This window comes from Lipotes vexillifer, unplaced genomic scaffold, assembly GCF_000442215.2.
Source record: "Lipotes vexillifer unplaced genomic scaffold, Lipotes_vexillifer_v1.1 scaffold987, whole genome shotgun sequence".
NCBI lineage: Eukaryota > Metazoa > Chordata > Mammalia > Artiodactyla > Lipotidae > Lipotes > Lipotes vexillifer.
The window spans coordinates 625402-637878 of NW_006787426.1; the positions used below are offsets into that span (position 1 = coordinate 625402).

The 12477-nt window shown below is 66.4% G+C and overlaps 2 protein-coding genes across 2 annotated transcripts; both read left to right on the forward strand.

The window, feature by feature from the left end:
• The first annotated feature begins 7 nt into the window (after positions 1-7).
• Positions 8-8181, forward strand: SEPTIN5 (septin 5). The gene is made up of 12 exons (XM_007460023.1): positions 8-138; positions 285-295; positions 4508-4604; positions 4706-4792; positions 5031-5154; positions 5233-5367; positions 5471-5588; positions 5677-5778; positions 6573-6669; positions 6754-6889; positions 7007-7109; positions 7218-8181. Exons 1-12 carry the CDS (start codon positions 96-98, stop codon positions 7272-7274), a joined length of 1110 nt encoding a protein of 369 aa, XP_007460085.1. The 5' UTR covers positions 8-95; the 3' UTR covers positions 7275-8181.
• A 239-nt stretch (positions 8182-8420) lies between these two features.
• GP1BB (glycoprotein Ib platelet subunit beta) lies at positions 8421-9274 on the forward strand. Its single transcript, XM_007460048.1, has 2 exons — positions 8421-8430; positions 8667-9274. Exons 1-2 carry the CDS (start codon positions 8421-8423, stop codon positions 9272-9274), a joined length of 618 nt encoding a protein of 205 aa, XP_007460110.1.
• Positions 9275-12477: the final 3203 nt, after the last annotated feature.

A 12477-nucleotide genomic window follows, 5' to 3' on the forward strand; every position in this document is an offset into this window, starting at 1 on the left:
GGGCGGCGGCGCGGAGGGGCCGGTCACCCCGCAGCCCGGCCTCGGCCTCCGCTCGTCGCCGCCCCGCCCGCGCGCACGTCCCCCCGGCGGCCACCATGAGCACAGGCCTGCGGTACAAGAGCAAGCTGGCGACCCCAGGTGAGCCCGGCGCCCGCCCGCGCGCGCGCGCGCACTCCTTTGCCCCCGCCGCCCGCACGCCTCTCACCGTGTGTCTCGGTCTTTCCCCCGCCCGCCGGCCCGGGCCCGGACCCCGACCCGACCCCCGACCCCACCCGACCCCGCAGAGGACAAGCAGGTACGTGTGCGCCGTCGCTCACCCGGCCCGCTGTCACCCATTGTGGCACCAACGCGCGGCGCCCCAACGCGACCCCGCCCCCGCCGGCCGTCATCCCGCTCTGTCGCGATAACCGATGACCGATTGTCAGCCTGGGCAGTGCCGCCAACCCGGGGCTGCAGAGGGGAGGAGCGGCCGCAGTGCCTCCGGGCCTGGCTCCTGACCCTCGAGGCATGGCGTGCGCTCCTCCCCGGATGGGGGATGGGCCGAGTGCCCCTCTCCCACTGCTCCAGCACCAGCCTCTCTTTGCTGACCTGGCCCGTGGCCGTGTGCTGGGGTCCTGTGTGAGGCCGTGGTCATGAAAGGCCACGGGCTGGGGGAGGGGTTTGAGTCCACCAGCCAGGGCCAGTCCCTGAGCAGCCCCACAGGGGAACCTCTGGCCACCCCACCCAACTTCTCTGCATCTTATGCCTCCTCTCCACACACACCAATGTGAGTGGGCTGATCCGTGGCCAGGCCTCTTCCCCAGACTGGGAGTCTCCAGGGCCTGGTCTGAGTCATCCCAGTGCCCAGCACCAGTCTTCAGATTTAGGGGGTACAAACTGATTTCTCAAAGGGCCGGCCTGGACCCCAGCCTCCAGGAATAGAGGGTCGGACAGGAGGCTGGCCTGGGCACTCGCTGTGAACCTAGCTGAGGTCAGGTTTAAACAGCTAGGAGACCCCAAGAGGGTGTGGGGGCGGTGGGTAACCGGGGGGAACTGGGGGTTCTGGGGCAGCCCTGCTGGGGGCCTCTCTGGCTTGAGCTCAGCCATGTTTAGGGCAGAAAAGAAGAGCCCAACTCTGGCATCAGGGTGGCCTTGGCAACCCTCGTCTGAGATGGGGGCTCACGCCCTGGGTGGATGCTGGGTGGAACCCGAAGTCTTGGCCTAGGTGCGGCAGGCGGGCCAGGAGTGGCCCAGCAGGTGGGGTGGGGGCTGGGAGTCACTCCTGCCCAGTGCCAGGCCCCTAGCAGGGATACGCCCCACCCTGGGACGGGTGAGGCTCACAGGGAGGGGCCACGACCACCTCATCCTGCCAGCAAGGGGCTCCCCAGGGAGCCCAGGACAAGAGCTGCCTCCCCATCATGGTGGGTCAAACAATGAAGGAGATGCAGGGACACACTGCCACCAAGCTATTGTTCAAGGGAGAGAAAGAGGGAAGGCCTGGGAGACCAGCCCCCCCTTCTCCTGGGCCTGCGGGCACTCAGGGACCCCCCTGCTGAGGCTCGAGCCCCTTCAGGCCTGTCTATCCCTCCTGGAGCTCAGCTAGGACCAGCCTTACCTGTCCCCTGCTCCCAGGACCAGAGAGAGAGAGCATTATGCGGGTGGGGTGTGGGGTTCCCTGGGAGCAGGGCCAGGGAGCCCGGTGTTTGGAGAAGGCTCCCTGTGGGTCTGGGGGAGCCGGAAGCCTGCAGTAACTTTGCTGTTCCATTGTTGGTGTTACTGAGACTCAGCCTGTCTGCACTCTGGGAAAGGGGGCAGGGGAGCTCTGTGGGCCCCCTCTGTGCCCACCCATCTCAGACACTGGGGAGGGCTCTGGTGGTCCTCTGTGCTCCCTCCCCCAACTCCCACCCCATCTCTAGCAGTGGTGGGGCCTTCACTGGCTCTGGCAGCTGGGGTGATTCTAAGAATGGAAATGCCTCGAGAGTGTCAGGCACCAGGAGGAGGTGGGGAGGAGGTGGGCGCAGCAGTGTCTGTGGCTCGGGAAGTCCTAAGGAGTATTTGTTGTGCCTTGGGGGCCAGAGAAAGGGAGTGGAAGGGCCCCTTCCTTGGGGATCCCCCAGGGAATCCCCAGGCCCCATCTGGACGAAGTCAGGGGACGGGCCAGGCAGGCAGGGAGCTGGTCTTGTCCCCCTGACCCGGACCTCCACTGAGGCTGTGCCTTACCGATGGGGAAACTGAGGCCTTCTGGGGGCAACGAGCCCATCAGGCACCAGGCTGTGGGGTGCTAGTTCTGTCTGTCCTCCTGGAGATGCCCTGGGCCCGAGATGTCAGCCTGTCTGGGCAGGAACTGGGCCGAGGGGCCATGTCTAAATTGGAACCAGGGGTGGAGGCTGGGTGGGACTCAGCCCCAAGGCCCCTCACAGGTCCGCGTGGTGGAGGGCTGGGGCCAGCGCAGAGGCTTTCTCAGAGCCAGGGCTGGGGGCGGGCTGGGGAGCTGGGGCCTGTGGCTCCCCCCCCTCCTCTTGGATGAAAGGCTCCCCTGTTCCCAGCAGTGGGCCCACCCCTCCTCCCCAGGTGCCAGCGGCCTCCAGGCCACACAGCAGCAGCATGAGCTTAGACAGGGGGACAGAGGCCCCCTTAAGCGGGGAGCCAAGAAGGGAGGGCCTAGGTGGGGGAGAACTGTGAGGCCTCCCGTTCCCATTGACGCACAGTCCAGGGACACATCTCTTTGGATCCCCAGCTCCTTTGCAGGCCTCCCTTGCCACCTGTCTGGTGCTGGCTTTTTCAGATTCTGGTGGGTCCTGCGGGTAGGGTCAGTGAGGAAGGGTTTGGGGGCTCAGGAGACCCCTGTGGTCCCTGGAGTGGTCGCACAGGTGTGAGGGCTGAGCTGGCTGGAGCCCTACAGGCCCTGTATTGCCCAGTCCTGTAAGTGAGAGCAGGGTGGAAGCTCAGAGGGAGTGTCCCCCTTAGGGGGAAGGGTTCACTCCAACACCCCCCTACCTCTGCTGGCAGCGGCTGTCTGGGGGCAGAGGTGGCAGCGCAGGGCTGGCCGGCGGGTTTGTGGAGCTACGCACTGGCCACAGCTTCCAACTTTGCAGAGGTCGGGGTAGGGGTTGGGCATCTAGTGCTCTGATCGCTCCCTTCCCCCAACGTAAGGCTCCGCAGGCCTGGGTGGGGAGGTGGGCTCTGCCCTCGCAGGTTCCCAACTTCTCTCGGCGGCCACGGCGGTAAGAATTTTCCAGACACACGCGCACACACGCGAGGGGCGGGCCATGCGTCGGTGGGTAGCTGGGGGCGCCTCTGTGACACCGTCGCGGCAGAGTAGGGGGACCGGGCGGGCTCCCGCGGGCGCGCGCGTGGATGGGGGCGTACTCGGGCGCCCTCTGGCAGGCGGGACGCGGCAGCGCAGACCCGGCCGTGGACCCGGTCCCCCGCCCACCCGGCTGTGCAGTCGCTGGACTGACGGCCTGAGCCGCGCGCTCCGCGCGCAGCCGCCCGCCAAACCGCCGAGCTGGGCCCTGCCCTCCTCAGCTCCGTGGCTCCGCCCGCGCGGCCCAATTTCCAGGCGACTGTCTCCCGGAGACCGCGCGCTCCTCTCCGGCGCGAGGGCCCGCCTGTGCCAGGGGCAGGCCCGCCTGGGGCCGGCGAGAGGCTTGGTGGCCTCGGGGTCCCGGCATCGCGTGAGCGCCGCCCCTCCAGGCTTCGGTTCCCGCGTCCGTAACCCGGGGGCGAGAACAGGGCCTCGGGGCCGCACAGAGCGCGAGCCCCTGGCGCACAGCTACGCCGGGTGGGCCTGACGCACTCTGGGCCCCAGCGCAGCGGGCAAGGTCCCGGGGTCGCTGCGATGGACTCGCTGGCGGCACCCCAGGACCGCCTGGTGGAGCAGCTGCTGTCGCCGCGGACCCAGGCCCAGAGGCGGCTCAAGGTGTGTGTGGAGAGGGGAGCGGAAGGTGGGTCAGCTGTGCGCCCGTCCCCCGCGCACGGACTGGGGATGCGACGGGAGCTGCAGGGCCGGGGTCCTGGGGTGGGCGCCGGAGGCCGCGGGAGGCTGGGCGCCGCTGTCTATAAATAGCCCCTGCTCCGCCGTCGCCGCAGCCAGCCACCCCCGCGGCTGGATTGGGGCCAGACGGGGCCTCCCACCCCTTACACTCGGGAGGGGTGAGTATTGAGGTGGGGGCTTCTCCAGCCTCTGAGGGCCTTGGGCGTGTCTGAGGGGTCTGGATCCTGGTGCCCTCTGCCCACCACCCAAGGGGGGACACCGCCTTGCCCGCTGTGCCTGCCACCCCCCTCCACACGCACGCGGATTCCATCTCGGTCCCTGCGAAGCTCTCACAGGCGCCTCCACCCTCCACCCCCACCTGCCTTCCACCTCCAGGGCCTTTGCCCACAGGCCCTCACCCACTTCTGCCATTGAGATGCCCCCTCCCTGGGGACCCTGCCCTGCTGCCCCCTGGCCTGAGCTGGATAGGGGCCAAGGCACCGGGCTGCCCCAGGAACCCCAGCGTGCCCCTGACCCGCCCGCCCCCGCCAGGACATCGACAAGCAGTACGTGGGCTTCGCCACACTGCCCAGTCAGGTGCACCGCAAGTCTGTGAAGAAGGGCTTCGACTTCACGCTCATGGTGGCGGGTGAGTGGGCCGGCCTCCAGGGCCCGGGGTGGGGCACTGGCAGCCAGGCTCTGTCTGGGGCCTGGGACCTGACGCGACTTCCTCACTGCACCTGTGGGCAGGGGAGTCGGGCCTGGGGAAGTCCACACTGGTCCACAGCCTCTTCCTGACTGACTTGTACAAGGAACGGAAGCTGCTCAGTGCTGAGGGTGAGTGGGCCCCACGCGGCCCTGGCGCTGCCACTATCCCCTGCTGGGTGACCTCTCCAAGGGCTCCTTCCAGGTCCAGCCCTGCTCCTCTGTCCCCGAAGCACAGGTCTCTGGTTCAGGGTCCAGATCACCGCCGGGCCACGTAGCCAGGGATGAGAACAAGGGTCTGGGCTGCCCGGGGTGGGAGTGAGGGTCACAGAGCCTGTTCCAAACCATCCCCCCACCCGCCTTGCCACAGAGCGCATCAGCCAGACGGTCGAGATCCTGAAGCACACGGTGGACATTGAGGAGAAGGGGGTCAAGCTGAAGCTCACCATTGTGGACACACCAGGCTTCGGGGACGCCGTCAACAACTCTGAGTGGTGAGGAAGGCCTGCCCGGTCTGCCCTGGCCCCTGGCCACCAGCCGGCAGCCTGGCCTCATGTGCCCCCTGCCCCCAGCTGGAAGCCCATCACCGACTACGTGGACCAGCAGTTTGAGCAGTATTTCCGGGACGAGAGCGGCCTCAACCGCAAGAACATCCAGGACAACCGTGTGCACTGCTGCTTGTACTTCATTTCCCCTTTTGGGCACGGGTAGGTGGCTACCCCGGGCCGGGGCGTGGGTCCTGCCATCCCCGCGGCGTCCCCTCCCCCCACCCCCCCCCCACGAGCCCCGCGCCCCGGCTGCTCTCCACAGGCTGCGGCCAGTGGACGTGGGCTTCATGAAAGCCCTGCACGAGAAGGTGAACATCGTGCCCCTCATTGCCAAAGCCGACTGTCTCGTCCCCGGTGAGATCCGGAAGCTGAAGGAGCGGGTAAGCCTGTGCGGCCGTGGGGCGCAGCCGGGACTCTGGTGGGGCCAAGGGCACCAGCCCCTCACTTGATGGCCCTTGCCTGCCGCAGATCCGGGAGGAGATCGACAAGTTTGGGATCCACGTTTACCAGTTTCCTGAGTGTGACTCGGACGAGGACGAGGACTTTAAGCAGCAGGACCGGGAACTGAAGGTGAGGCTGCAGCACTGGGGGTAAGGGACCCAGAGGCCACTTTACACCAGGTCAGGAGGAGGGCCAGGGCCCAGGTCTGACCTGGGGGGCAGGAGTCTTTCGTCCAGGCCGTAGAGTCTTCACCTGGGGCTGGGGCTAGGGCGGCCCAGGTCCCCCGCTGGCTTGTGTAGTTCGGTCCCCATGTAGTTCATAGGTCATGGAATGCTTGCCAGGATCTAAAGGCACAGCCACTGGCCAGGCCCCCACCCTGGCCCTTCTCTCAGCCCCCTTGCCATGCTTCACCCACAGAAGGGCCTAGTCCAATGGCCCCAGGCCTGTGCATGTCCTGGCTCCCAGAATTCTGAGCTCTGGGGGGAGGGGGGTGGCTTTGAGTGCCCCAGGGGTTAGAGTGGTGATGGCAAGCCCAAGCTGGGGACAGGTAGCCACCGAGCCAGGAGCAGGGTGGACCTTTCACCCCGAAGTCAGCAGGGGTATCACTAACAGGAGGCATGGGCTCTGCCCTGGGAAAGGAATGGGGAGGCACTAGATGGAGTGGCTGTTGGTGGTGGGGGCATCAGGAGGGGTGTACATCTGATGGGCACGGCCCAGCAAAAGCCCTAAGGTGTAAGCTGCACCAGTTCTGGCTTCAGCTGGCAAGAGAGGCCAGAGGTGGGGACAACAGGGTCTCTTTGGGGAGAGGTTGTTGATGGTCATTCTGGAGGGGCAGACCAGGTGCTTAGTGCCCATGCCCCTCTCCCACCACTGACCCCACACCCATGCTAACTGGGAGTGAGCCCTTGCACCTGCCCCCCCAGGAGAGCGCACCCTTCGCTGTTATCGGCAGCAACACGGTGGTGGAGGCCAAGGGGCAGCGGGTCCGGGGGCGTCTGTACCCCTGGGGGATCGTGGAGGGTGAGTCGAGGCCTGGGGCACAGCATTTGGGTGGGAAGGCTCCCCTGGGCCGGCGCCTCACCCACCGCCCGCCCCTGCCCACAGTGGAGAACCAGGCACACTGCGACTTCGTGAAGCTTCGCAACATGCTCATCCGTACACACATGCATGACCTCAAGGACGTGACGTGCGACGTGCACTACGAGAACTACCGAGCGCACTGCATCCAGCAGATGACCAGGTGCGTGACCCACCCGCCCTCGGACCTGCCCTGACCCCCACCCAGAGGTGTGGGAGCCACAGGGTATCGAGGGTCAGCCCAACCCCCAGCAGCTTATCCCTGGTGTCCACCCTGCAGCAAACTGACGCAGGACAGCCGCATGGAGAGCCCCATCCCCATCCTGCCACTGCCAACCCCCGATGCTGAGACGGAGAAGCTCATCAGGATGAAGGATGAGGAGGTTGGTAGGCAGCAGGGGAGGAACAGGGGCTGGGGGTGGGGACAGGGCCAGGCCCGTCCCATCGCACTTCTCACCCCACCCTTCGTTGTTCCTGCCCCGCCCCCCTAGCTAAGGCGCATGCAGGAGATGCTGCAGAAAATGAAGCAGCAAATGCAGGACCAGTGACCCCACCAGCCCCTCTTTTCCACGGATATACTGCCAGTTTACAGGCTGGCCCTTCCCACCCCTGGACCCCGACTGGCCTGGACTCGACACCGGATTCGTCTGGATCGCTAACAGGCCTGGACACAACCCCAATTCCAGAGTGGCCCAGACCTGGACTCTTCCCTACTGTTCCTGAACTGACCCAGAGACGCGGGGTCGCAGCCCCCAGCCAGCCCTAATTTATTCTCAGCATCAGCCCCTCCCCTCATTTGTATCTGCTTCCAAGGGGCCTGGACAATGGCCCCCACAACCAGCCCTCTCTGGCCTTGGGGGAGCAGGAGCTAAGTTGGGCGGTGACTTCTGAGATCTCCCCCCAACCCAGAAGGTCACAGCACTTAGATTCCAGGCCCTACTCAGATGGGCGGGTAAACCAAGGCAGAATAGGGGAGCAGGTCCGCAGGATCCTGCCCAGTGCTGCAGAGTGAACTTGGGAGCCCTCACTTTGTGCTGAGGTGGGCCAGGTCCTTCTTACCTCCTCACCCACTCACCAGGTAGCTCAGCGGGCAGGTTGGACAGCCGAAGCGATTAGGATCCCTCCAGACCTTAGGAGGCCAGCTGGCTGCTGGGGAGGAATAATGGGGCTGGGATGCTTGTAAATGCCTACGCCCCTCCCCCACGGCCATGGTCCGGCTTCAGGAGCAGTGGGTGGTGGGCAAACTAGCAGCCCCCATCCCTGGACCACCCTTCCCTGTTGGTCGCTGGAGACCTGTTCCCTGCAGCAGCACTGTTGCCCCGGGTTCCTGAGCCCTTGGTCCCCCATCCCTCCACCCGCATGATCCCTGCCCCCAAGCCCCATTCTCCAGTTTGTTCAGTTGTGAATGCTGCGTCCTGTCCTGGTGACAGGAGAACAATGTTGGTGAACGTCGAAGAGGGTGTCCGAGTGCTCCGTGCGCCCCTGGGAGCGAGTGGGGCGGAAGCCTGGTCAGCCAGCAGCCTGGCGATAGCGCTCTATCTGCGCTGTCGGCTTGGCCTACTGGTTATTTGCGACGGGGCTGTGGTCGGTTCGGCGGGTGCGCCGGGGACTGGCAGGGGCGGGGCGGCTTTATCGCCCGGTTCTGCGGCTGCTGCCTGGCGCTCCAGAGCTAGCTGGACCGCTGTCCTCTCGCCATGGGCTCCGGTGAGTCTGGGGTCTTCCCCGGGCCAGGCCGCTCCCCGAGTAGAGTCCGGTGGGGAGGTGCTCTGTCCTCTGGGCTGTAGTCAGGAGAGGTTTGGGTCAGACTTAGAGGGCACTTCCAGCCGGCGTGCCGGGCTGTCGGGGTGGAGAGGCTCGCGGGTGATGGGGGGCACGCGGGTGCCCCGGGACCCCGCCCAGGAGCCCCAAGGGCCGGGCTCACCGCAGCGCTTCCCTTCCAGGGCCGCGCGGGGCGCTGAGCCTAATGCTTCTGCTGCTTGCGCCGCCGGGCCGCTCGGCCGCTGGCTGCCCGGCCCCGTGTCGCTGCGCGGGGACGCGCGTGGACTGCGGGCGCCGCGGGCTGACGTGGGCTTCGCTGCCGGCCGCCTTCCCGCCGGATACGACCGACCTGGTGCTGACGGGCAACAACCTGACGGCGTTGCCACCAGGGCTGCTGGACGCGCTGCCGGTGCTGCGTGCCGTGCACCTGGGCGCCAACCCCTGGCGCTGCGACTGCCACCTGGTGCCGCTGCGCGCCTGGCTGGCAGGCCGGCTGGAGCGCGAGCCCTACCGCGACCTGCGCTGCGCCGCGCCCCCCGCGCTACGGGGCCGCCTGCTGTCCTACCTGGCGGAGGAGGAGCTGCGCGCCGCCTGCCCGCCTGGCGCGCTCTGCCGCGGGGCGCTAGCCGCGCAGCTCCTGCTACTCTGCCTTGGGCTGCTGCACGCGCTGCTGCTGGCGCTGCTGCTGTGCCGCCTGCGGAGGCTGCGCGCCCGCGCCGCGCACCGGTGGCCGCTGATTACCCCGCTGGCGGCGGAGCCCGCGACCCCCGAGCCGAGCGACTGGCGCTGAGCCATGCGGCCGGCCCACTGACGGCCCCCCGCTCCGGCCGCATCCTCCGCCCACACGATCTCCCAGACGCTCCCCCTACCGCGGCCGCGCGCAGGGGCTCCACTGCTGCGCACGCACCGCTGGCGACACGCACGCACCCCCTGGACCCGGATGCCGAAGCGGGCCCGGGGCGAGCCGCTGCCCAGACCAGTCGAGCCCCCCACGCCATCTCCAGTGCGAATAAACCCTGCTCTCCATCCGACCGATCTCTGCACCGTGCGACTCGGAATCCCCCACTCAAACCCAGAAAGAGCTCTGGGGATGATTCAAGGGGACATATCGCATGTTCATACACCCAAAATCACCTTCTGGCGCGTGCGCAAGGTCTGGGAGTGAACTCACCTGCCACCAACTCTCCCAGAAGTTCTAGTGAGAAGGCACAGAAGAGCTGGAAGTACAGTGCCCACCCTGGCGGGAGTGAGGACCCAGGGGACAGTGGACAGTGGACAGTGAGGACACTGTGGAGTAGTGAGGACACTGGACAGGACAGTGTGGGGATGGTGAGGACCCCACAGGAAGTGTAGTTGCCAGAAAGAGCAGATGCTCAGAGTGGTGGTTTCCGGGAGTCAGTGAGGGTCTTCCAGGTGGCTCTGAGGACAGTCCAGGGTGTGAGGTTTCCCTGAAGGCAGTGACTGCGCCACACAGGCAGCTTTCAGGGTATCAGGGGTGCACTGGGGATGGTGAGGGCAGTCGGGTGGCCCAGCAGATGCTTCCAGGGCATCTGAGAGAGACGTTCTGGAGGGCAGGTGAGGAGGGAGCGAGCGTTGTGAGCTGGGGTCCCTGCAGGGGTGAGGAAGCACCTGGGGTTGCAGGGTCTCTGAATTGTGTCCTCCACCTGGCCGCCGCCTCCTGCAGGAAGGCACCTCTGACTGTTTCTCAGTCCCTGTCTCCCCGTCCCAGCCCTGGATCCAGGCTGAGCCACCAGGGCCTGGAAATCCTCTGTGGGTGTCCCAGTGAGGCTCAGGCTGCTAATGAGGGCCTGGTGGACCCAAAGAGGGGCTGATGCATTTCCCGCTATTGGGGTCCTGCTCCCGCCCTAGGTGTGGCCCCCACCTGTCTGGCCCTGTGAACAATGAAGGCTGCTTGCTGTTCACCCCATACAGGACCCTGACAAGGAGCCTCGGGCCTGAGCCCCAGCTGCCTGGCACAGGAAGGCCCCCGGCTCCTCTGACCGGGTCGGGGAGGCTGCCACTGACACGGCCTTTGTCCTGGCCTTTGTGGGACAAGACAGATGGCCCTCCGGTCAGGCTGATGCTATCTCAGGGCTGCCGGTGGGACGTGAGGCAGGAGCCACCCCCTCCTTTGTGGGCAGGTGCATGGCATCCGGCCCATTGTGGGCTGCAGTTGACTGTCTGGCCGTCCATCCAGCCTTATCACCACATCTGGGACAGCGGCCCCTTTTGTACAAATAAACTGCCACCCTACCTCCCCTAGGGAGTGTCCCAGAGCCCCTGGTGTGGGTCAGAGGTAACAGTCATTGTCAGAGCAAGGTCCGCAGGCCACCCCCTAAATTCAGCCCCAGTGTGGTACAGGAAGGGGGTGTCACCGCTACTCTCTAGAGGAGGAAACCAGATCCCAGCAGCGGGTCTCCCTGCTGGGCCCCAGAGCTTTGCCCGTGGCTGCACTGGGAGCAGAGCTGAAACCGGGCCCCCGGGACCCACTCTCCTCCTCACTGAGGCCTTTGGGCGGCAAATGCAGGGCCCAGAGAAAGTGCCTTGGGGTCCTAGGTGACCCCAAGCCAAGAGGAGGCCCCCCTGGGCCATGGGACAAGGTCCCAGCAGGAGCTGTGAGAAGTGGTGAGCAGGAGCCCAGCTCCACGGCCAGTGTCCTGCTGAGAGGGTGGGCATGAGGGCCCCGAGGGCCAGGAGATGCAGAAGACTGGAGCTTCTTTGAAAGAGGGAAAAGGCTGGCATCACAGCGTGGTCAGACTTAAGGAAGAACTTCCCACTCGGACAACGGGGCAGTGGAACCACATGGTTTCTCCAGGCTTGCCCCTCCCTTTTGCCAGTTCTCCATGATTTTGATGGGCTCCGGCCAAGGTACTGACCACAGGGGGATGCCGGCCTGGCCTCACTGGCTGACCTGGCCCAGCCTGCTTGGAGCCCCCAGTCCCAATCCTGACCCTAAGCTGACCCTCCACACACTAACCCTGGGGCCTCAGCCTCCAGAGTGTGGGGAATTGGAACAGTCCCAGTTCAGGGACCCTGAATGAGAAGTGGACACCCCTCCCCCAGCTCCAGGGCCTATGGTGCCCCTCCCTCCAGCACTGTCCTCCATCTCATGGATGACACACCTGCCCCAGGGTCCTTTCCCCACTGATAGGCTGGTCCCCTCTGGGGCCTCAGACTCCTTCCAGATGGGAACAGGTCAGGGTCCACCCAAAGCTCTGCCAACCCCTCATACCGGCAGCCCCCAGGCTGGCCGATTCAGGGCCCCCTGCCCTGCAGCCCCAGGATCCTCCGACCACAGACTGGCCCCCCCAGCTTCCCGGGGGGTAGGGGGGTGGCCAGTGGTGTGGCTCCCAGGACCCCCAGCCTTAGATCAAGGCCCAGCCCTTCCCAGGGCAGGCATGACCTTCTTGCTCTATGTCCTAACTATTCAAGGCCTCCACTCAACATGTCCTCAGCAGGGCGCATCCTGGCCCTGCCCTGCCCAGACACGTGGTGCAGGACCCTAAGGCTGCCACGGGGCTCAAACCACATCCTGGCTAGTGAGCGACGACCGAGGGGTTGCATAGAGTGAGCCCCGGCAGGACCAGATGGCGGCGCAGTTAGACAAAACCCTGACCTGCGCGGGGAGCCTCGGTGTTTTCATCCCTGAAATGGGCTGATGCCTGTGTCTCGTCCTCCCCGGGCGCGCGACCCCAGCCAGGCAGCAGAGGGCGCTCGCGACCTGCAGGAGAGCCTGTGCAGGGCTCCCGGGGCGGAGGGGCTCAGGGCGCAGAGACACCAGGCTCGCCGGGGAGCGGTGCTCAGAGCAGGACCTGCCCAGGCTGGAGGGGGCGGGCCCTGGGGTCCGCAGATCGCGGCCGTGGGGGCGGGGCGGGGAGGGAGAACGAGGGGACGCCCCCCCGCCCCACCCCCGCCGCGCGCTGACAGCCGGTCGCGGGGAAGATAAGGGACCTCTTCCGCCGGAGGGGAGTTGGGGGGGGGGGGGGCAGCCCC